General features: G+C 33.0%; 1 protein-coding gene across 4 annotated transcripts in view; it reads left to right on the top strand.

Moving 5' to 3' along the window:
• LOC109681943 (sodium channel protein type 1 subunit alpha) overlaps window positions 1-26,679 on the top strand; it is a 138,166-nt gene that overhangs the window by 20,442 nt on the left and 91,045 nt on the right. For all 4 annotated transcript variants that reach the window (XM_074071011.1, XM_074071009.1, XM_074071010.1 and 1 more), the window contains exons 2-3: window positions 5,183-5,286; window positions 22,457-22,769. In XM_074071011.1, coding sequence (XP_073927112.1) covers window positions 22,506-22,769 — 264 coding nt within the window. In that variant the 5' untranslated portion in view covers window positions 5,183-5,286; window positions 22,457-22,505. The remainder of the gene's footprint in view (window positions 1-5,182; window positions 5,287-22,456; window positions 22,770-26,679) is intronic.

Genomic DNA, 26,679 nt, shown 5'->3' with positions numbered 1-26,679 from the left:
ATAGCAATTCACAAGAAATATATATATATATATATATATTAGTGTTTATTTCTTGTTGTGAATTATTATAAATATAGTTGAAAGGAAACTTTAATCAACAATGCAAGTTGCAAGCAAAGATTTCTAAAGTGCACTTCACTTATGTAAATGCGTTTTCTAACCCTATAAGAATCTCAAATACAACCTTAAATCAAGAATTGAATGCAGGGTTTTTGATCATCCCAAATACCTTTTCATATTCTTTATTTCTAAATGAAGTCTAGACAATCTTACATATAAACCTGTTTAAATAGATTCTTGTTGAATTGAGACTAAAGCATAATTGTTATTCTCTTGTAAACTGTTAAATAAAAACACAGAAAAAGTAAGTGGTATTTTTTAGATTTCCATCAGTCACAGTGAGTATGTTGAATGCTTTGTTAATTCTGGTGGCAAACTTTATGAAAAGGCAAATTTGAAAGAAAAGTGATTAAAAAGTTTTGAAATTTTCAACTTAAATCAATATCTTGAAATTTCTATGAAAGTAAAACAAAAATAACAAAAACCACATGTTGAAATAGTCATCTAGAAAAGCACAGAATAAAATCACTATGACCTTGTGAATGGAAATTGTGTCAGACTAATTTAATTTCCTTTTTTTTTTTGACAGTACTGGGGTTTGAACTCAAGACCTCACGCTTGCTAGGCAGGTGCTCTACCACTTGAGCCACTCCTCCAGCCCTTTAATTTCCTTCTGAGACAAAGTAAAGAGTGAACAGTCACATTGATCAAGATAGAAATAATAGATATTCCTTATTTTGCTTCAGGAAGGTGTTGTGTTTATGTAGATGTATATGTGTATACACATATACATACACATATATATGTCTTTTTATTTATCTATTTTTATGCTTTTTTATTATTGTGCTGGGTAGGGGTTCATTGGCATTTACAGAAGTTCTTACAATATATTGAAATATATCATACTTGAATTCACCCCCTCCACCATTCTCCTTTATCTCCCTCTCCCCCCCATTCCTGGAATAGTTTCAAAAGGAATCATTTTTCATTTACATACATGTGTACACAATATTTACACTGTAGCCTCCCTCCCATGCCCTTTTCCCCACTTCCTACCCCCTCCCACTGGTACCAACCTCCCCAGCTAGGACCTGTTAATCTCTGATCATTGATAAACAACTTTTGTGTCAGAATTATGGAGACCTTCCAAGTGAAAGAAGTTGAATCCTCATTATTGATTGATGGTAGCAATACACTCTGACTCTCAACAGTTTTCTATGAAGTCAGTAACTCTGAAAGAATTTGTATTTCATTAAATACCACCATATATGTATGTATACATGTTCACATTAAAGGTTATAGTGTGAATGCTTGTAAAGCATGTATTCAACATGAATCCAAAACTAGAGTAAAAATTATAGATTTTAGGAATTTTTAGAATGAACCTAAGCCCTGTTTTCTGGAATTAATTATCTATATCATATGCTGCTAGAACAGTATACTAGTGGTTGAAAATGGTTAACAATGACTATGTGATATCCAGGAGAAATATATTAGTTACAATCTATTGAAATCAATCCAAAGAGTATTACTACATCATAACTTCTCAATTCTTAATGTTAGAATTGAAAATCAATGTTTAAGTGGTATGTAGTAAATGGTGTGACTATTTCCAAGAAATAACTATGAAGTTTTAGAAATTGATCCATTAAGGCAAAAGAGAGCTAAAATTTATAAAGTTTAATTAATGTGTAATATAGTTCAAAACAAAAACCAGCTTGTAAATAAGAAGGTGGCTAAAAAACTAGTTGGTCACAAATTTGAGGAAATCTCCAATCCCTTAAATTTAATAAGAAATCAATAAATAGTTGTTTATGATTGATAGCATGGTAATAAGAGAATCATAAGATATTTTCATATGTAAAAGTTAGTTTTATTCTTTCAGTCACCCATTTAAAAAATGCCAAATTGAAGGTGGCTCTGTGGCGCAATGGATAGCGCATTGGACTTCTAGTGACGAAAAATGCCAAATTGATTTGTACAAAGACACAAGCTAAATCAACAAGAAATCCTTGACACAGTACTTTGTACTAAGGAAAATTTATATAAAAGATAGCATCATCTCTTTGCTACTCTTGCTATCATTATTCTATTAACAGTCTTTACCCTAAGCAGGTCAGTGAAGTTGAGATATATCATCTCTAATAAAAGGGTAGGATTAAAAGATTGAAAAACTTTCAACTTGGAGAAGAGAAAATTAAAGGGAGACATTATACACACATTCAAGTATATATAGGTTTGTCACAAGAAGGGTATGCCCTTGAATTTTTATCTCTGTCCAGAGATAAAATGCCCACCACCTAAAATGGCATAAACTGTTGAAAGTAGAGATTATTTCTTTTCTATTTCCAAAAATAATTTTGTCTGACTTATAAAATCAAATACAACATTAACCTGAATAATAAAGATAAAACAAGATGAAGGAAATGATAAAGTAGATGTTTGCCAAATCCTGAGGGTTAATTGTGATTTTTGTTTGGTTCTGAGTTTGTCTTTGTGCTCACTAACAGTTAATAGGGGAAGAAGGAGGACATAGTGGGTTATATGTTGGTCCATGGTATACACAGGAAAGTCAATAATTAAAGGAGAGCATATCACAAATCTCTGCTAGCCCTATGCCTTCTAGCACGTAACTGTGGTTTAAATAGCTTCTTTTGGTGATTGATTGATTGATTGGTATTTAACGATCTCTTTTTGTTAAGTTGTGTTCTACTACTTGCCTAGTAACTAAACTGAATTATTAGAAGGCGAAATTTCTAGCAATATGCCAGTGGAATAGAACTTTCTGATATTTTTATCATACCAATTTATCTTCTGCTTTTGGAACTACTTTGAAACATTTAAAATACTAGATATTTTTATACTAAGATTCTTTGAATTTTGAAATGTAACATTCAGAATGTTACTCATTTTTGCCAAAAGATTACATAATAACTTCTAAAACTGTGAGTTTCTGTGGAAAATAAATTTGACTCAATTTAAAATTCTAAGCACAACTTACTGTCAAGTATGCAAAAACTTGTTTTGTCTAACAGATGCTCTTTGGAGTTTAAATTGATCATTTAAAAGGACGCTTTCAACCTCTGCAACTTATTAAGTGATTCCATTGGCAGACAGTCCATTCTGACAGATCTATCAGTATATAAGTTTTCCTCAAAATCAGTCACTCTTCAAGAGTCATGCCATTTTTTTTATTGCTTAATAATAATGCCTGCCTTTTATTTCTGGTCAATTTTTAACATTTTGTAGTACAGACTCTAATATCCCAACTACATATTCATCCAAGAGCTTGAAATTATGTTCAAAGCCTTTTTTGAGGAATATTGCTCTGTGCATTTTAAATCTATTTTAATGAAAACATTAGGTGAAAAAATTTCTCAATGATATATATCAAGAACATAAATGTTTACAATAAAATATTTGCCTGCTGAATTTCTAGTTTTAAAACAAGAGTGTAAAACTGAAACGTTAGGCTCAGATTCAAATCTCAAACTTAAACTATTTCATCAGGGTTTGTCACTTCATTTTGTGGAAATATTACACTTTGCTGAACTTCTGTTTTATTCTATATAATTTAAGCAATAAGAATGAAATTTAAGAACCTGCTATGTTCCATGTATTCTTATGTAGTGTTTTGTCAGACAGTACTTGTTTTCAAGGAATAAATGTATCTTCAAGCTAGTATAAGTAAATGGTCATTTATTTTAGGTATATAATTGGAAATACCATAGGTCAAAATACAGCTAAACCATAAAGAAATTGAACTGAAGCAAGAAGCGAGCAACCAAATCAAAATAACCCACTCTTTTTCTCTGCTCTTTATGTCTGCTTCTCTCTTTTTTGCTGTCTTGCTTGGCATCCTCTGCTTGCACCTGACCATACTCAGCTTCCTCAGACTCAATTCTAGATCAGTTAGAATTCATGTTCCAACAACATTCTTAATCGCTTATTCTTACCCCAATAACAGATTGCCCAGAAAGAGAACTTTCTTAACTTTCTCTTACCACTTATCACTGATCAGTGTCTCCTAACCTCGAAGCTACGGCTATGAGAAAAGGATTGGAGAATCATCTGGTCTAAAACATAGTTGTCTGTGTTTATCTTTCAGTATATGGGGGAAGGGTGCAATTTTTAAAAGGTGCAAGAATTGTGTGTGCATCTAAAATGTGTTAATTCATGATTGAGAGAATTGAAGCCTAGAGAAGTCAAGGAATTTTATTAGGTACTATAACCAAATTTGAACCTAGATAGTCTAAGTTTAGTAATCTCACTATGAATCTTTCATGGTTGAGAAAATAAATTCTCCAGGTCAGAAATATTCATTCCTAATGTTTAAATTAATTAAATCATGGATTCATCATTAATCAAAAAACTAATGCTTTTGTGAACCAACTTACTTCCCTAGACCAAAAACTCACTTTTGATATTTGTAAAAGTCACTTTTTATAGTCCATTATTCTGTATGTGGTTCTCAAAACTTCCATTCATCAAGAGTAAGTCTTACATACTAATTACCAGGACAAGTAGCTTAGAGATATATTCTGGGCCCAAACTCAACTGGAATTAAACCTTCAAAGTTCCACAGATACTGTTTATGAATGCACTAGTAAATATCTATAAAGTTTAGTATTGGATAAATAAAAATCCCAATAAGCTTGTTATTTTAGTTCTCCACAGAAATGCCTTCATTTAAATAAAATTTATTGTACTTTCTCAGATTCCATAAAAAAGAGGAATTTGCTACCTAAAGAAAACTATGAAAATGTATATTATGGCTGTATGTTTAAGGTCCTTTGATTTTGTGAATGGCCCGCATGTTAAAAAGAGATGGGACAGATAAATAATGATGCTGTCCTTCTTTTGGTCTGTGCACTATGTAGATGACCAAGGGTAAGTCATCAGCTATGAATTCATTCCGTAATTCATTCAAAAAAATTACGCAGCATGGAGTGGCACACATTTTGGTTCAATGTCATATAAAAAGATTATGTTTGGCATTCTAGGGGAGTTGGAAGAGAAACATAGGGCACAGGAATTTAGTTGGTAATTCTTGTTGGATACTTGCACTATTTGCTGTTTTCCTCAATGCTGATATTGTCTTCTCTGCCTTCCTTTTTGGCAGAGAAAAAAAAAAAAAAACAATTGAGCAGCGAAAGGGACTCAACTTGCCTGTGCAGCCAGCAAGATGTTTCAGTTCATGAAAAGTGCCGAGTAATGCCTGCAAAGGTAAGAGGCAGTCAGCCCCTTGGCTGGAGCTCAGCTCATGTCCTCTACCAGTGCTATTTAATCCCTTCTGCTTTCATAGCCCTGTTTCTAAGCACAAAATGAACCTCAAACTCAAGAATGCATGCAATAATTGTATGAGAATTTTCCTCATTCAGTTTGATAGCATCTAAGCCCCTTTGTAAGGACCCCGGCTTTATTTATTAGAGAGATAAAAATATTTAAATTGCTATGAGTGACTCTACTTTCTAAAAATTGCTAAATGATTGCCTGAACTAAATATGTTTCTTTATATCCAGCGTTTAACAGAATTAATGTTAGGCTAGTTTCTAGTTACATGAGTTTTCAAAAGGAAAATCTCCTCTTTGAGCGGAAAGGAAGAGTGCAGCTCTGGAAGAAAATGGTTTTTTGTTTCCAGCCTCCCTGCATCTCCACACTGCTTTCGAGAACTACTGTAAAGCTGTCCTTGTATATCTTTCCCCATCAGTGAGTCAGTTGTGTAGTTTGTTTCCCTATGAAAGTACAATGAAGTTCATTATATCCCCGTATCTGTTTCAGATAGATTATGGTAAAAAAAGATAACAGTAATTGGAACAGAATGTAATTGTGGCTTGAAATCATTTTTGTAATTTGCATTATTAAATACAAATCATTTTGAGGAAAATGAAATTTTAAGCTTCGAATTATTTGTTCATTAACAAATAATGATATGAATGAACTGATAGATAATATAAAATAATTAGATTTTGGAATTTAGATTAAGTTTTAGGAGTTTTCTTTGAATAGAATTTACTGAACCAAAAATTCAGTATTCAAAATTTCTTTGAATTGAATTCATTAACCAAAAATTTGGAAGGTCTGTTAAGTACATATCAGTCTTCTGGGTGTTTTTCTTGGTAACCCATTGGGGCATTATAATAATGGGAAAGTGCAGTCTAACTATTAGTTACATCTTATAAGAAAATATTTATCTCATCCTCAGTGACTGGTGAAGACAATAAAGAGGGTGTGAGCTGTTGTGAATGGGGAAGACCCTATGACCTGACTTGTTAAAGGAGATCTAAGTATTGCCAAATTCCTAACTTATCCTTTCATCTTTCCTAGGAATATTTTTACATCACTTGTAAAATTGGAGAAAAAAATATAATTACTTTATCTCTCAAAACTGTGTAAGTTTTTGACTCACACAAATTTTGTTATGGCTGTCCAGGTGTAGAAGCTATATCCTTAGAAGTCTCAATTATTTTCCTTTTCTCTCCTTCTTGGGTTTCCATGTATATGGCCTACTAAATCAATAGTGGAATGATGAAACTGACAAAGGAGAAAAGCCCTTGATGTAGAAAAACACATTGCCCAAATCTTTGAGGAGAATCTCACATCTCTTAACAATTAGAAAATCTATTTAGCAAGTGCAGAAACAGATATTAAGCCATGTCACGAGCTGGTCTTCAGAAAATGTTTTGAGATTTCAACTAAAAATAGAAGCTAATTAATATAAGCATTATATTTTCACATATTGAGGCCTTCAAGAAATTAATTAACTTGATTTATCCTACACTTTATTTTTTCTTTCCTCCACACATACCCTTAAAAAGTTAACAGTGGTTTTAATAACTTTATATTTACATTTAGGTAACTTCAACATATGTTCTTAAATAGTTCTATCCATCCATCTATCATTCATTCATCTTTTCAATAAACATTTATTGTTTCTATTGGTTCAGGAAAGCTGATGAGGGTTTCAATATGCAACTAGGAAATTCCAGTTGCTTAGTTGACTTCACAGGTGAGTTGATTGACTCCAGTATACCTTTTCAGAAGCACAAAGGCAGAGTTTTAAATGCTTAAAAAACAAAATCCTTCCCTATTTTATCTCAGAATGCTGGTTTTATTACTTTTGAAACTACTAGGAACATTAATTAGCAAGATTATTGTTACATCACATAGGTGTTAATTTCTATCACATATACACTTCCCTACATCAGATATGAGACTAAGGAAGCCAACAGCAGCAGTTTGAACTATACCATGTTGACAGGCCAGAGTTCTCATCATAGGCACTCATCCTGTAATTCCTAGATCAGTGGAAACCTGTCTCTATTCCTGAAAAGACAACTCTTCCTTCTGGAGAGACAGTTCCTATAATGTGGGCTGTATCACCCAGTTACAGACACATCAGTCACATCTACACCAATCACATCCACATCTTCCTCTTTGCAAATGATATTATTCCTCTATAATAAATGCAAAATCAGTTTATTTATCCTTAGCAACTTAATAACTGTAATTAATTACTCTAGAGAAATTATATGCTTTAAAAATTAAACTATAAAATAAATTAGATTCTTCACTAGGTTATTGTAATTGCTCCAGTATTTGTGAAAATCTGATTGTCACTGATTTTAACATTTACTATAACCTACATTTGAAAATAAAGCAAAATGAATCATTTTTCTCTGGCATTACCACATTACATTCACTATCTCATTCTGTCTTCTCCTTCTTTTTAAAAATAACTTTTACTGTGTACATTTAAGGTTTGAAATGTGATGTTATAGAATACACACAGTTAGTAAAATGGCAAGTACCATGAAATGGATTAACATATCTACCATATCCCAGGGCCAGCTAAAATCTACTTATTTAACAAAAATCCCTTATATGATATATTTTTTTCAGGTAGGGTCATGCTATAAATGTAATTCAGACTAGCTGTGACCTCACTGTAGCTCAGGCTAGCCTCAAACTCTCAATCCTTCTGAGTGCTGGATTACAGGTGTGCACCAACATATTCAGTTTACAACACAATTTTGCTAACTACTGTCCTTATGTTGCACATTAGATCACTACATTTGTTCCTCTTATGTATGTAGTGCTATATCTCCTTTGAACTGCATCTCCCCAGTTCCTGCCTCCATCTTTTTATATAGCCCTTTCCTGGCACTTTGATAGTTCTGTCAATAAAGCTCCATTAAAAATAGTTCATCATTCAGTATTCTTCCCCTGAAACTAACAACAGCCAATCTCACACTGTACCTCTTCTTACCAAAAAAAAAAGGAAGAAAGAAAGAAAAAGAAACTAACAAAAAAATTTAAAAACCCTTAAATCAGTCTAACTGAACAGTAAATGTGAATTACTTGAATTTCAGGCAATCTGAAAAATGTTTCAGAAGAAAAGCCTTTTTTTAGATTTGGAGCTGCAGATTTGGCAATAGAAATCCCAGATGTCAAATTAAATTTGAATTTCAAATAAACAATAAATAAAGTTTACTATAAGTTTTCCCAAAACATCATGCTGGATATATATATGTATATATATATATTTTTAATTTGTTGTTTATCTGAAATTAAAACTTAATTGTACTTTTTCTGGTAATGGTACTCCTACTGAGATTGTTTAAGGCATTGGATGGTTACTAAGATTCTCCATGGCATATAGCTGGCCTTGGCTGTCTCTGCCTTCCGTCTGCCAGGCCAGTCATGCTGAAGAGCTGGCCTTTTGACATCATTATGCTTCTTCCAACCAATTCTCTACCAAAAATAGAAGAGCAGTTTTCATAAGGAATCAAGGACTCTTGTAGTCTAATTGTAACATTTCAGAGACTAAAACAACACTCCGCCTAGTTCAGTGGCTTTGGGGATTTACTGGGGTAAGGATAGGGTAACAAGTGAGATATATTTGGGGATTTAAGCAGAGGAAAAATAACTTGAATGTAGATTTTTGTTGAATGTGACAATAATATTTAAATTACTTGCAAGGTTTAAACAAAGCATCCAATTAAACAACTTCAGCTGCCACCTGCTATTGAGCATAACAAAAAGGAAATTTTTCTCAGCACTTAAGAATTTTAGATAACATATTGAGAAAAACAATAGACATGGATTCAAAAAAGCATGGATTTTTTTTTTTAGAAATTTTCATTTTAACTATGTTTTTTCCCAGTTCTTTATAAACTCCTGAAAACAAAGCATTGGCACCACAAAAATGGTTATGTCAAAAGAACACAGGATATTTATTGAAATTTATGTTCTGTCATCTGACCTGTTTAGTAACGTTCAGTTTAATGTACCAAAAATACCTTTAAATGAGAGGAGCATTAAAGTGTGCATCTAGTTTAGAAAAAGATAATTCTGTGTAAGACTATGTATACAAGTAACATGATGTTTGCATTATTATTTTAAATAGGTTAGTCATAATAATTCAGGACAATGTTGCCACTTGTTACCCTTAACACCCATGCACGTGCACACACCCACACACACACGTCGAATTGTCTTGTTCAAACAGATTTTCCATTTTCACAGTCAATGCTTCGGTGCTTAAACTCTATTTCATCTACTCTGGGAATAAAAGTATGAATCCATTAAAATCACATATACCTAAATCTCCAAGTCAACATTTAATCAGTCTAAAGCTTAAAGTGTATTTCATACAGCAGCTTATGAAAGAAAACTTATTTCCCAGGATTCTTCATATTACTATTATAAATTTGCCATCTCCATAGTACTCATAGTCCTTCTCTGTACCTTGTACATTTTACATATTCAGGAAATTTTATTTCAGAATGAACAACATTGATTGCATGTACCATAGGTCATATATCCAGGCAGGAATAGAACTGGCTTAGTGTTACATCTGCTGTGACAGATGTACTGGGCATCTGGTAGTATCCACCCTATACAAATAAGGGACAGTCATCAGCTGGTGGGGGCTCAACCACGATAAAACTGTAACAACCCCTGAAGGGTCTCTTTAACCCAGAAATATAGAATATCTGACTTCACATTTTAGACTAAAGGATAATTTTAAGTATAATTTTATGTAATAAATTGAGCATAATTTATATCATAAACTATAAATAAGAAGAGAAATTTAATATAGTGAATTTTTGAACCAGGAAATTTTTTCATGTTTTATGACCTATTTTTTACAAGTTTTTTCAGATTAGTTTGTATCAAATGATTCACCTTTGAACAAGGGTCTATAGTAATAATTACAGCTAATATTGTTTCTTTGCCTGGAATGGCTCAATGTCTAGTTTATACATACAGAGTCTTTATCTATTGAATTTCTACAGGCTGAAGTTTCTGGTCTAAAGCTCTCATAACTCAGTGAGGTTCCTTTTGTGTTCAGATAATTCTGGCAAGTGAAAGTGTCAAATTCTAAGATACTCATCCCCCAGGGAACTTAGTTTGTGTGTAACACTCTTCTCTGTCTCTTTTGAAGTCTCTCTTTTCCCAGTTGCTCTATCCTGCTTCCATTCAGGTACCCCTGGGTTCTGTGCTATGTTTCATCATGCATCAACTATGCCCTTGCCTGTTTGACTTTGTGATGAGGTGGCTTCCTAAGAATTTCTTAGATTTGCTGCCAGACATGCGGCTCAAGTAGAAGAATGCCATCCTAGTATGCACAAGGCTCTGAGTTCAAACCCCAATACCATCAAAAAAAAAAAAAGTAGAATTTCTTGGAATGGGAAGAGAAACTTCAAATTGAGTTTGTGATAGAGATCCCTCTCCCAATCAGAAATCTATCTGAGACTTTATCCTTCTGGCTGCAGCAGCTCAAGTCTCTTGAATCGTTCACATCCTGAGGCAACATTCACAAGAGTGAAAGGTGAAAGTCATAAAAGAAAATTAAGTGACTTTAAGTTCTTAAGAACACTAGTGACTGGCTGTTCTATAAACATCCTTACAGAGGAGTGTACTATATGTTTCACAGGAACACAGTCTAAATCATGTCATGAGCCACAAAAGGATTTTCAAACTCATTTAAAATACTGCATATTTCGGGGAAATGGTTATCAGGGTAGATATTTGTAAAATGAGAAGATAACCATTTTCTGCAGCATTTTATGTTAGATGCCAATGTTGCCTTCTTTTACCGTTCAATGGAATTATACCAAGTATATCTGGTTTCCTTTTTGTTTTTATCCATTATTATCTCACAGCAACAAAAAAACAAATGCTGACTCTAGCAGTATTTCCTTTGGCTCCAACTTGTAACTACACAATTCCCATCTTTACCAGCACCATTGTCTGAGATAGCAGTGGGAGCGATGACATTCATTCTATCTGTATCTTTCCGGAGTTTGTATTACACTACTTTTAGACAGTGGCTTTCAAATAATCTGAATGGGCTTCTCAAGAAGAAGATTGGGATAGAAAAGGAAGAGGAAAAGGACCGGCTTTCTCTTCTCGAAGTAATCCATTTTGTTCAAAATCTACCCTAGGCACCCTGGCTTTAGGCAGTGCCTCTCAGCTGAATGTGGAGGCCCACATTAGCCTTCTAGTGCCCATCACCTCCCACTTGTTATCTCAAAGTCTGCAACCATGAACACAATCACAGGCGACTACATGAAGATTTCTACTCTATATATTCTCCCAAATCTGTGACCAGACTCTTCCCCCACCATAATAAGATTTTCTAAAATAGAAGAAAAGAACTTAATTTATTTATAATTGAGACCATTATTATATTCTTGGTATAAACTAATCACAATGGTTTGAAGGAACTCCCTTAAATTATTCATTTGTTTTTTTGTTGTTTCTTGAGGTTTTTTTGTTATTGTTTGTTTTATCAGACAGGGCCTCACTATGTAGTCCAGGCTGGCCTTGAGCTTATGATCCTTCTGCCTCAGCCTTCTAAGTGTTGCGATTACAGGCAGGCACTACCATGCCTGGCCTTTAAGTTATTTTAAATATGATTGTCAGAACAGATCCTGATTTTCACATTGTACACTGTCCTTGGTCCAACTTTTAATGACTACCTTCTCTGTAAAGAAAAACTACATCCTAATAATAAATACATTATTCATATGAACTATAGGTAAAGCCTAATAAACCATAGCAGATCTGAATCTCAGTCAAAATTTATATTTAAAAGATAAAAATATTCTTTATGTGTTCAATCACATTAGCAGTCTGACCATTGATTAGTGGTTAATACTTACAGATTAGTAAAATGGGTGTGTCAAACATCCCTCCTATCTCAGTGGTCTACAAACTTGTTAGTGTCTACTGGCTGGCTCTGGTGGCAGTCCTTTGTCTTCTTATTCCAAGACTAAGGCTAAGGAAACAGCTCTTATTTGACACATGGCATTCTCAGGGAACAAGGACAAGAACAAGAAGCTGTGTAGAGCTATAGCATTGCATTAAAAGCCTCTATTTGATTTAGAACTATGTGTTCTGTTCCTTCACGTTCCATTGGCTAAACCAAGTCACTTGGCTAAACTGACAAAGGTACAAGGAGGTGCATCAAAGGAACGCAATCTACTAGGGTGGCCTGCAGGTCATATGGCAATAGATGGAGGTGTATAATTTTCCACTTATGGAGCAGATGGTTAGACATCTGCCACAGTGAGTTGCCCATTTCATCCCTTCAAGCCCATAGATCTGCCACTTCTTGTTCTCAGTGTGTAGTTGTCTTTGGCAAGCCTGGGCTCTTTCCTGTGTAGGATCCAGTCTCCCAGCTATCCTCTATGAGAGTGTATCACCTGCCCTGGACTGTGAGTCTCTCAATTCCCATGTATACAACCTCCCCACCCCCACCAAGACTTCTCTTATTTATGATGCATTTTAGATTCTATCAAAAGAGAGAGTCATTGACTTTAAACAGCTTTTGATACCACTCTGTTAAGGAGCTCATTATTTGCTTGAAGTATTAGAGAAAGGAAAATAAAATAAGCAGAGCACAGTCAGATTTGAATTTCTCTAAACCATGCCACCACATGGCTACAGCTCTTGATCCAAGTCTATACATATATATCAGCACTTCATCCTATCAAAGCATCTTATTCAGGAATGTATTAAGGACAGGATATGACTCATACTGGTCAGTAGTTGCATGGTTACCAGAATTCAAGAAAATTATTGGTAGCAATAAAGACAAAATTTGGAAATAGCAATTATTCAAAAGATGAAACACAGTGACTTATTTTACCAAATAAAATTTATCATCGGGCAAAGAAAAAAGCTGAATTAAAGATAATATTGTTTCTATTATAACTGTTTGAGTAGAACTTTTTGCAGGGCATTTATACAAGCCTTTAGATTAGGCACATATTATAGAAACTGTTTTAAGTGAGTCTATGTGCTCTTTTTCCTTGTTTTTTGGAGTTTTTTTGTGTTTATTGACTACTGCTCCACACATTGTCAAACTGGGGTTATATTCCAAAGTAACTGTAATTGATGGGATTAGAAACTTAGTTTCTTTTCTATTTTCTAAACAGTTTACTTATTAATTATAATAGAGAGGCAAAATATGCCCAATGGATACATAAATTTATTACTTAAAATTGAAATATTATATATTTCTTGATTTCTAACATACATAGAGTGTATTGTTTTATTTTAGTTCAACATACATGTTTTGCCACTTGATGTGTTAACTTTTCTGTAACATCTGAAGTAAAAATAGACCATGTGTTCAACACAGTAATAAGTGATATAGTCAGCTTGCAAAGAGTAGGTTTTGATATGAAATCAATGAAATCACTAGTGAATTAAATGAGTTCTGTACTTCTTATTTTATCATTAGAGTGTCCTGAAATACACCCTGGAAATATACAAACTTCAATGTAGAAATATGCTAGATTAAAAAAATCTTATTTCATATGTAATCTGTAAAAGAAATGGAAAATTTAGGGTCAGTAATTTTTTTGGGGGGGTACTGGGGTTTGAACTCAGGGCTTCTACTTGCTCTATTACTTGAGCCATTCCTCCAACACTAATAATTTTTTAATTTAAAGGTTTTAAGTGCATGAATGTAATATGCTGTTTCAATTAATTGCAATTATAATATGAAAATGGGTTTTATTCAAAATCAAATGAAATCAAGTTTTTTTATCATAAATAAAAATCACCAAACCAAATTACTTGACATAGAAAGGACATTTATAAAACAATATGTTATAGGTTTGAAAAATTCTGTGTAAAAAGTAGTTTTTTCAGTATTTAAAAAGTTATGTAAGATCACAATCATAAGAATAACATTTTACCAATTTTTATTATTTTGGCAATAGCATTCTTTTGTAAAGTGTGTGGCAAGAATACAACAAAATGGATTGAACCACTTCCTCACAAAGTGTTGTGTCCACATGGCTGAGGTCTTTGGAATAGTAATATCTTCAAGGAGTTAACAGTTATTCTGACAAGAGTCTTTTTGGTTTCTTCTCAGCATTAAATACCGATCTTAGAGAAAGAATTAGAAATGTATGACTTTCTCCACAAAAAATTTTGTAGTACAAGATGGTCAAGATATACAGAAGTTCTTCTACATATAGAACTTCCATAATTATATCAGTTGATAGTGAGAAATAACTAGGTTCAGCAAAACTTTTAAATGCAGAGAAACTAAAGCAGATACCTTAAAGCAACTGAGGCCAATAGGAAAAGGGGACCAGGAACTAGAGAAAAGGTTAGATAAAAAAGAATTAACCTAGAAGGTAACACCCACGCACAGGAAATCAATGTGAGTCAATGCCCTGTATAGCTATCCTTATCTCAACCAGCAAAACCCCTTGTTCCTTCCTATTATTGCTTATACTCTCTCTACAACAAAATTAGAGATAAGGGCAAAATAGTTTCTGCTGGGTATTGAAGAGGGGAGCGGGAGGGGGTGGAGTGGGTGGTAAGGGAGGGGGTGGGGGCAGGGGGGAGAAATAAACCAAGCCTTGTATGCACATATGAATAATAAAAGAAAAATGAAAAAAAAAAAATAAAAAAATAAAATAAAATTGATTTACTTTACATAAAAAAAAAAAAAAAAGTTACAGTGTTCGTTGGCTGAGGAAATACAGTTTATCAGACCTTAATCTGCGTAATACAGTTCTGGATTTAAATATTAAAATCCTTTCTTTTTTTGATGTCTCCCCTTTTTTCAGAAGAGAGTCCCTTATTTCTGCCCAAATGCTTTATTTACTAGATTTGTTTTTGGTTTCTTTCAGGAATATAGTTTCAATAAGTGAATATTGTATTAGTCAGACTCATCTCTGTGACAAAATACCAGAATAAACACTTAGAGGGAGAGATTATTTATTTTGGCTAGTAGTTTCAGTGGTTTCAATCCATAATCCTTGATGCTGGTACTTCTGGGCCTATGGTGAGGCAGAACATCATGGTGGCAGGTGCACGTTGTGGGGTAACTCATCTCAGGGAAGACAGGAAGCAGAGAGAAGATGCTGTGCTGTGTGCTTTCTGCTTTTGTCCTCTTTTATTGCTTATGGACCCCCCCCCCAGGCTATGGAATGGTGATACTTACGATCACAGCATTGTTCCTCACTTAATCCTCTCTGGAAATGCCCTTGCAGACACAACCAGAAGTATGCTTTACTAATCTAGCAGGCCCTTCTCAATATAATCAAGCTAGCAATCAAGATTGACCATCACAAATACTAATTTAACATGGTATGCTATATTACATGACTATTAGGAACTGGAAATCAGGGGTTTGATAGCCATGAAAAAAAGTTCTTTCTTTCTTTCTTTCTTTCTTTTTCTTTCTTTTTTCTTCCTTCCTTCCTCCTTCTCTTTTTGAGAAGCTCTTTCTTTGTATCCCAGGCTGGCCTTAGAACTCTATGAAGCTATAACCTAAGTTGGCCTTGAACTTGGGATCCTCCTGCTTCAATCTCCTGATTATTTGGATTGTGGACATTTGCCACCACACCCAGCCAAGAAATGAAAATTCTGACTCCAGTTCTAACATTAGTAAACTGCACATTAGTAAACTGTTAATGAATGACATATTTATTTTGGGTGATGGAAGCACAGAAATACCAAAGAATGCCAATTTTTCTTTCATTCAGTTTTTCTATTAAATGATAAGAATGGGTTAAGTGATCTCTAACTCTTTAGAAATACTTGTTATTTTATAATTTTGTGATTTACTCTCCTTTGTCTGATTCTGTTTGAATAGCTTACCTAATCATTCAGAAGTTCAGAGGTGGAGGCAAACTGTCTCCTCTGCTTGAAAGCCTGCCTCATAAACACTAATGGCCATTAAATGAAAGATTTCACCAATTACTTTGTATAAAGAGAAATGTATTAGTTACAAACAGAAAATAAAATCTGTATATTGGTTTACATCAATTTGTGAATAATTTTTCCTAGTAAAATACTTCTAGGGTCAGATAAGGCATAAAACAATAGTGATTATTCTAAGGGATCAAAATCAAAGCAATGGGAAAGAAGGAGGAGAAAAATGAAGGAATTGTTTCACTAAGATGGGGGTGGGCAGGAAAGTGGGCAAGGAAAATTATTTAGTATCAAAAACAGTATGGAATTTAGGGACATTGCTTAGCAAAACCAAAAAATGTCTTGTGAAATGTTACCTTAGTTATACTATTTCAGCTAAATCCACACTAGCTATTTAAGGAAGCAAAGTCAGGCCGCATAGTGACATTTTGTTTATGGACAGATTGTATATATATTATATAATAGTTGTTCTGGCAATACTTAACTTAAAAGACTTTTCTATACTGTACTGTCTTGCTTCCTTGTCAAAGAAGGGTTAAGGGGGAGCAGAGAAATTCCTATCTACTGACATTGTAGCAGTCCTAAAATCATGGTATAATACATTACTCACATATTTATAGTGATTATAATGTCAACAAACCAACTGTGCTGCCAATCCTATGAAAATGTAGCAGCAGTTGATGGTGACAATAAATAATTCATGTTACTGATATATGTGTTTACTATACTATACTTTTAATCATTTTACTCCTACTTATAAAAAAGTTTGCAGTAAAGGAGCACGCCATGTCATGCTCGCAACAGCTAATGTATCTTGTGTACTGTATCTCTTGATGCAATTATGTTTAGTGATTGGCCTATACCATCTAGGTTGGTGTAAGCAATTTATGATGTTTTTAAAAAGAATAAATCATCTAACGATGCAGTTCTCCAAGCATACCCCTATCTATAATGACATATCATAATCACCCAAAGTTAGCAATTTATATTAGAGTTCACTGAGAGTTTTTATAGTCTATGGTTATAGACTAATGCATATTGCATGTATCTGCCATTATTGTGCTATTTGATATTTTCATAACCCTAAAAATCCTCTAGACTTTGTTTATATGTCTCTCCATCCTCTCAACCCCTGCAAACCACTGTTCTTTTAACTTTCTCCATAATTTTCTCTTTTCCAGAATGTCAAGAGTTAGAATAATGCCATACATCCTCTCAGATGGCTTCTTTCACTTAGTAATATCTATTTAAAATTTATCTGGTTCATTATATTGCTTGATAACTAACTTTTAGAGCTAAAAATATTCTATTTCCTGGATGAACCAGAATTTATTTATCCATTCACTTACTGAAGGATTCTTTGTTGCTTGTGAGTTTTGAAAATTATGAATGAAGCTTTAAAAACATTTGTGTAGGATTTGTGTGGACATCTGTTTTTAACTTCTTTATGTTAAATATACAAAAGTGTGTAATTTTCTGGATCATATGTTAAGAGTATATTTAGGTTCATAAGAAATTGCCGAACTATTTTCCAAGTAGCTGCACTATTTTGCCAATCAGCAATGAATGAAGGTTCCTATTGCCCCATATCCTTGCTGGCACTTAATGTTGTCAGTGTTCTGAAGTTTGGTTATTGTAATAAGCATGTGTGGGTATATCACTGTCACTTTAATTTTCATTTCACTAGTGACATTGGGTATAGATCAAATTTTCATATGCTTATTTTGTATCTGTATATCTTTTTTGGTAAGGTGTCTGTTCCGGTCTCTGGCTCACTTTTTATTCAGGTTGTTCATTATTCATATTGACTTTTAAGAATTATTTGTCCATTGTGAAAAAGAGTCTATCAGATATGTCTTTTGTGAATATTTGTCCCAGTGTATAACATGTCTTTTCATACTCTTAACATTTTTTCAGAGGGCAGAAGTTTATAATTTTAATAAAAATCAATTTATCACTTCTTTCTCTAATGAATCATGCCTTTGGTGTTATAAATAAAAGATCACTACCAAACTGAAAAGATCAGCAAGTTATTTTGTATGCTAGCTTTCAGAAATTTTCTACTTCTACATTTTACATTTAGACCTATGATGATGCATTTGCAGTTAATTTTTATGAAGAATATATATAAACTCTTGTGTCTAGATTAATATTTTGTCATGGATATGTCCAGTTGTTCTGGCAATACTTAACTAAAAAGACACTCTTCTCTTTGTTGCACTGTATTGTCTTGCTTCTTTGTCAAAGACCAGTTGATATATTTATGTGGGTTTATTTCTGGGAGTTTGAATTGGAATTGTTTTGAATTTATAGATTAAGATGAGAATAGCTGATATCGTGATAGTTTGAGTATTCCCATCCATGAACATGGAATAGTTCTCTATTTATTTAGTTTTTATTTGAGTTTTCAGAGTTTTGTAGTTTTCCTCACATATATCTTGTACATATTTGCAGATTTATATATGTCTTTAAATCTGGGGGGTATGTTAATTTCAAAGTCCACTTATTCAATATTGGCACATAGAAAAGCAACTGACTTTCAAATATTAAATTTGTTTCCTGAAACTTTTCTATAGTCATTAATTATAGGCATTCTTTTTGGCAATTTTTTTCAGATTTTCTACATAGACAACAATGTTATCTATAAACAAAGCCAGTTTTATTTCTTCATTTTCAATTTGTATTCTTTCATTTCATTTTTGGACTGGAAGCGTGGCTCAAGTAGGAGAGCACCTGCCTAACAAGTGCAAAGCCTTGAGTTCAAACCCCAGTACTGCCAAAAAAAACCCTAACTTTTTATTTCTTTTTTTTTTGTGTTCTGGTTTTATTGTATTAGTTAGGACTTCTTGAAGAATGTTGAAAGGAATGGTGAGAGGGATTATTCCTGGTTAGGGAAAGATCTGTTACTTTTGCTTGTTGATTTTTGTTGTTATTGCTGTGGGGGATTTTTGTTTGTTTCTTTTTGTTTTTTTACATGAGAAAAATCTGTTGAGCTTCTATGTTAATTTTGAACTCAGATGCTTTCATTCTTTTACTGCTTATAGGAAGTTTATATGTTTCTTTTGAGCTTTCTAGGCACAAAAGTCATTCAGTATCTAAATTATAATTTTATATTCTTTATCCTTATTATTGTACAAATGCAGTTATTGCATGTATCTAATTGGATTGGTTCAGATCTCCAGAAATGTTAAATAATAATACTGATTTATTTTATTAACATTGATGTAAATACATCCAGTATTAATTTGTAAAGTTTTTTGCTGCCTTTGGGACTCACATACAAAAATATATACAGAATTATATTTCTAACATATTGTGAAGATAGCATTATGTATTAATGGGAAAAAGTTAGAATATTCTATAATGTTAAAAAAACTAAATAGCCTAAAAATAATAAATTTCTACCTCATACTACATAAAAAAATCCAAATATGTAGATTGAAGATTTAAATTGATGAAACTAAATTATCAGAATTCTAAAACTGCAATAATAAAACATTTATATATATGCATTTATACATGTGTGTAATTTGGATTATAGGCTTCAGTCCCCATGCCTAGTCTTTATGCATGTGTGTACATATGTATGCATGTATACGTGTACATATATACGTATACACTATCCTTCCTTTCATCTCCCTGGATGCACAGGAGCCAGAGAAGAGTTAGATAACCACTTATAAAATTTTAACACTTTTAATTAAATTTTTTAATCTGTAGCATAAGGCATCATGAAATCAACAAGCAAGTATTTTTAAAAGGCCACATATCACAAAATAAAATGGATAATATCATATCTAAAAAGATGTTTCAGATTTACAAGAGAAAGAAAGCAAATAAACAAGCATTCTTTAAATTGACAGTCACAGACAAATGAAATAAAAAATAGTTCTTAAATATATGATAAGTATGTTCTGCTTTTTTCATAGTAAGACAAATTCAGGTTAAAAATCTAGTATGCTCCTGTCTTTGTCCCTACTGGATTGGAAATATTGAAAATACAGTACATTATATTGATGAAGATCCAGACAAGCAATCAGTGTGTTAAACCACTGTCAGGAGAATTACCCCATAGGCAGTAACTTGTCAATAACTATCAAAGTTGAATTTTCATTCTTTACACAGGCAAATCCACCTATAGAATTTAAAAAGTGCAAGAAAATTTAAAAGAAGAGGGAGGGAGAATAAGAAAGTTGTAATTGAGTGATTGAATATGGTCAAAGAACATTATATGCATGGATAGGAATGTCACAATGAAATGCCTCACCCTGTACAAATAATATATGTTAAAATTATTTCAAATGAAATTTGTTCTACAAATATATCCACATATATTTGAAAGTATACACATAAAATATACTTGTTGCAGTTTTATTTATAATGGCAAAGATTGGAAACAACCTGAATACCTGTGGTTGGGAAATTACTTCATTAAATTATAGCACATACATGTAATAAAAAACTATGTAGCCAATAAAAGAAATGAGTTGAATCTATCAAACCTGAGGTGGAATGAATTTTAATATATTTTAAATGAAAATAAAGGCAGTAGAACAGTTTGTGTAACAAGATATTATTTGTATATGTGTGTTAAATAAGATATGAATTAAAATACATATACTCTGTGCTCGTATACACACCTACCTTGAAAGTATACCTACCTTGAAAAATGTGGGAGACAGAAAATAGTTGGCTGAGAAAGAAGGACCAAGATGGAAGGAAATCTTTCCATTGCATTTTTGCGCTGCATTTCTATTGTTTTTCTATCAAAAAAGTAGTTAAAAATAAAAACATATATATATTGGCTAGAATACTCTATCAGAAAAGGAACCATATTTGTTATCTCTTAACTGTTATTTCCAAATAAATTAATGAGAGTATTTTCCTGACACCTTATGGGAGAACTAGAATTTTCAGATGAAACATTCCCTTTCCGTTACTATATACAGGCAGCCTATTCTTCCATACTAAAGATACAAATTAAGACTTAGATTCTCACTTATTTCTGGTCACCCAATGAAAAGTGCGGTCATAAACCTCACAGCAATGAGAAGCTCCTTTAATGAAATCTGCAGTCTCTGTAGGACTCTTCACAAAATAAGTATGTCTATAGTTTTGTTAGTGCAGTTCATCTACACCAAAATTGTAGTTAACTGTATCATAGCTTGCTGATCTTAATGAGCTAATACAATATCCAAATAAAATTTGTGCCCAAACAGAGCTTAGGCTCTGAGAAGTTTTGGCACAGTAATGTCTGAGAAATTTGAGCTCATATTAAATATCCTTAAAACAATACATTTGAGATTTGGCATTTGGCTTCAGATCAATTCTGACTCTGCTATATGGAATTGAAGGTTTTGCCTCATAATATAATTAGCACTATTGGATTCTAGAATAGGCAAGAATATCATTATTGCTTCAGTGACATTGGTTCCTTTTGAGTTTATGGCATTGTCTTCTTTAGAATCTTTTTTTAAATAGGAAAATCCTGCCATCTCCTGCTCCTAGGGCTTTGGGCTGTTTTCTCCCACTTCTGTCCCAATGAAGTAATTTTTTTACAGCCTATTTTTTTCCCATCCATAGTCACAAAATGGCATTTGTCAAAACTTGTACCATTATCTCCTATATGTATTACTATAAGCCAACCCTACCATGGCTTATGAAGTGAGCAGGTCATCTCAGGTCTCAGAATAGATGAAGCCCCAGTAAGGTCGCAGTGACTATTGGTTTTTAAAGTTGACTGCAGCAAACCATTCCTATCAGATTGGCCAGGACTCACTTCTCAGGTCTATAGGGCTCTATTTTATGTCTTCCCAGAGATAGGTCCTTTTCACTCCATTCTTGTTGACTTGACTGAACTATCCTGTGTCTGTATGGTCACACAGTCTCCATCATCTGAATGGTCTCAGAGTGAACAACTCATCAGTGACATGTTGGTAACTAGCCTAATGTACTTTGATTAGGCTATATTGAACTATTTTTTAAACTCATGACATAGTTCCTCTATCAGAAAAGCACAAATTAATAAGCATAGGATGCTTAACAAAATTCCACATAGAAAATATATTTGTTAGGAATTTTTAGTTGGAAATGTAAGGAAGAAGCAAAAAGTCAAATCCTGTATTTCCTATTTCATGACAAGATTTAATAGATATTAACATCTCTTAATTTATCTCCTTAATATATATGTTTGTATTTTTAGGAACTTCATATGCAGAGTAAATGGTAATTAAAATGTGCAGGATGACAAGATGGAGCAAACAGTGCTTGTACCACCAGGACCTGACAGCTTCAACTTCTTCACCAGAGAATCTCTTGCGGCTATTGAAAGACGCATTGCAGAAGAAAAGGCTAAGAATCCCAAACCAGACAAAAAAGATGATGATGAAAATGGCCCAAAGCCAAATAGTGACTTGGAAGCTGGAAAGAACCTTCCATTTATTTATGGAGACGTTCCTCCAGAGATGGTGTCAGAGCCCTTGGAGGACCTGGACCCCTACTATATCAATAAGAAAGTGAGTGGTTTTTTTATCAAGCATATTTTGCTGCTAATTGTCTACTGCATACATTGGACTGTTATAACTCCATCACGTGCTGAATTAGCACAAAGTTTTAAGTATCCTTCTGCTTAAGAAATGCAACACATCTGTGGGTGTTTTATGCATATACATGAGAGGTAAATGAATTATAACATGTGGAGCTGTCCCAAATGTACCATGACAGATACCAAAAAATAAATGCAACTTGTAGGCAGTTAATTTAACAAATTAAAATTTTCCCCACAGTACCACATTTCTATACAATGTATGTGGTTTTGGCATCTGGATATCTTGAAATTATCGTTATTTACAAAGACTTAAAATATTAGTATTAATTTCTCATGAAAAAAATTGATACCATAAATTTATAATTAGCATGTTATAAATAATAAATCAATTAATTTTCTGAAGAAATTTTTCTCACATGGAACATAACTATATGTACTAAAATTTTGCAAATTATTTGCTCTTCTTGTAGAAACATATTGATATTGCTTAGAATTAACAAAAATATAAGATTCTGAAGGACCTATAAGTGATATTTGAATGCATGCATTTTCTGTATCCGTGCTTGAAATGAATACCTCGGATTAGGCAACCAACCTTTTATTTCCATGATTGCATCAAACCAAAAACAAAAGCACAGAAAAAGATGAATGTGAAAAATATTATTGTATTAATTTTAGCTTAAATTTATAACTTTAGTTAATTTGCAACATTTATTATCTCACAATATGTTTGTGAACGTTTGCACGCAAATGGTAATTTTACTATGTGTATTTAAGATAGCTTTATGAAATACTTCTGATTGACTTCTCCAGTTTTAAAAGTGACAGCCTTACAAAAAGATCACTTTATTTTTAACTTTTCAAGATATAGCCAGTTTAAGTGTAACACATTTTCTCTTTTTAAGAACTGGTTTGAACATTTAAGGCAGCAAGAGACAAAAATCCTTTCCCATGGATTTTATTTTCTCTTATTTAACTTTGTGTTTCCACACTGCATTGTTAAGTTTTAGTTGGTAAGAGAGATTAAATTTCAATTATTTATCATTAAGTTGCTTCTTTGGCAATTAGTTTAATATGATGTCTGAAAAGCCAAAACTCAAACTGAGTAAACTATGTAGGTTTTATCTTTATAAGAATGTGAAAATGCTAATAATGCAGTTATTTGTGCATTTTTAACTTACTTAAAATTATTTTGTTATTGAAATAAAGGCTCTATGGCACAAAAATTCACTCACACCATAGACTACGTTATTTTTACAACCATTTAACATATCCAGAGGCTGCTTTTATGATAGGGTAAAGGGCTCTACCTCCAGCAGGCCCTTTGCTACCCTCTTTCTCTGGGCAATCGCCATCTAAAAGTCTTTGAAACCACCAAGAGTCTTCATCATACAAGGACGAAATCTAGCATCTAAGTTCCTATGCTGTGTCTTTATTTATAAAACCATAAGCAAATGTGTCATGTTGAAAGAGACCAAACTAATGTATGTTGACAAGAGTAGTAGTTCTTCATGTGGAAACCAGGCCATTCAATATCTTTTCTTTTAAATTAAAGAGCTTTCAGACTGATAAAAGGTATTGCCTTGAAGACATATTCCCCTCCAAAGAGTCCATGATTGGTTTATAATGAATTATATATAACAAAAGATATAAAGTCAAGTGGAAAACAAAATTATGGAAACCTTTTAAAAACACTTAAAGATCTTAAAACTCCAAGTAAAAGACCAAGTCTGATGGAATGACTTGACAGATAAACTTTGTTAGATTCCCATCTAAACTTGAGTTTAATGTCATCCATTCTTATCTCCAAATGTACAATGTGTGAGGAAGGAAAAACATTCTGACATTTTGGAGCAAATCACAATGTGCACAACCTGATAAGAGAAATATTGTTATCAGGATGCCGTTTTCCCCAAGGTAAAGAATATCCTTTGCTTTCACATTGAGTTGACATCACGCAAATCTTCAAATGTAAGTCATTGAAAAGCTATGCAAATGAAATTTTTTGTGAGGCTAAAAATCATTAAAAACTAACACGGCATGCTTTAGAGCACATGTGGCACTTGCTTTTTAACATTTTTGTGTTTTAAAACTTTATATTAGTTGTTTGTGTGCTGTTTTTCTAGTCTTAAGTTTTCTTAATAATTGGATTATTTCAGTATTGAAAAATAGTCATGAATACTGAAGAAATTTGCTCTGAATAAAGTGAGTGTTGCTTGGCTAGGTCGCAACCTTTAAAAATAATATTTCAATATTTGATGACTAATTTTATTTTAGTGATTTGAGTATCTGATTAGTAAATCATTCTTCTTTCAAACAATGCAGAAAACACATACATAGTACTCTTGGCACAGCTAAAGGATCTAATGATGAAAATATCAGTAGGGAAAATGGTTCTTCAGATAAGATTTCCCATGATTACCTATATTGGGGTGTGGATTTGTTTTCCAAAGTGATATGGAACATGCAAACATCACACCAGTAACTTCCCTATGATTGAGTTCCAAGCCAATAGTTAATGTGCCATTTGTATCAATATATTAAGCAACTAGCTTCTTTCTCACTATTATGTAGATAAATAAAGCAAGCTGACTATGTTAGTCTTCTTGTGCCACTGTAACACAATACCTGAGACTGGGAAATTTATAACGAACAGAAATTTGTTGGCTCACAATTCGAGACTCTTAGAAGTTCAAGATTGAAGGGCTGCACCTAGGAATGACTTCCTTGCTGCATCATTGCATGGTAGAAAGCAGTAAGGTAAGAGAGTAAAAGGCTTCTGAACTCACTGATTATAATGGCGTGGATATCATCAGTGAAGATAAAGCCTTAATTACCTGATCACCTCTTAGAGATCCCACCTCTTAAAACTGTAACAATGGCAATTAAATTTCAGTATGAGTTTTGAAAGGACACATTCAAACAATAGTGTTGACTATAAAAACAGTTGTGGAATGCATTCTTTCTGTCATATTTTATAAACGACATAGCACACTAAAGCCCTTTGTGATCTTTTACAAAGTCATTGTAAGTGAACTTACAGAAATGTCAGTGCCGATGGTGTATTTTCCAATGACATATGCCTACGTAATTTCATCCTCTTTGTCCCAGTTTCTGATATACAAATTATATAATATTCAAACAGTCTGTTAAAATTGTTAATGCTGTCTAAACCATGGTCAGTGATATTGTAGTAATAATTAAAGGAATCCTATCAACCATCTCATGTCAATTCTGGTACATGAAAGCACTAGGACCTTTACAGGTGTTTTAAGCCTTCAGAAGTTCAAGGTAAGAACTAAGGGGGAAAATATAACAGTGCTATCACAGTATAGCCATGAAATTTTCCATACCATGGTTGCACTGATCAGGGGTTTCATGATTCTGCTTTAAGTGCTTTTTGTTGTTTATTTACTTTAGCTGTGTAACAAAACACGCTTTAGTTTATGAAGACACCTTTTTTTCACTTTTTTCCTTGTGAGTTTTGTTTTTTTTTTCCACAGTTTCCTTTCATAGCTTGAGTTGATGTTGGCTATACTTTCAAATTCTTCACCTACTCCTTGTTACAGAAAATTTCTTCCTTCTCATGTTCTTAAAATTACAGATGACTCATTAGTACCATGGGAAGAAATATCCTTTTGATAATGTGGCATTTTACTTGAAATAGAGTGAGGTATTTTAGATCTGTAATGAAAATAGATGTTAATTCTGGAATGTAAAAATGTATTCATTTAAAAACTGTACTTTGTCCTTGATTATCTTCTGGACAATTTAAAAACAACTTCTATCAGCTGTCTTGAAAGATGCACACGCCGCCTTTATTGGGGCCACATGAGAAACCTCGCATGCGGGGCTTCAAAATTATGCCTGCTCTGTCA

The sequence above is a fragment of the Castor canadensis genome, chromosome 4 (assembly GCF_047511655.1).
Source record: "Castor canadensis chromosome 4, mCasCan1.hap1v2, whole genome shotgun sequence".
In the NCBI taxonomy this organism is placed as follows: Eukaryota; Metazoa; Chordata; class Mammalia; order Rodentia; family Castoridae; genus Castor; species Castor canadensis.
Note: the sequence above shows the minus strand (reverse complement) of the source record. Positions and strands in the feature narration are given on the sequence as shown.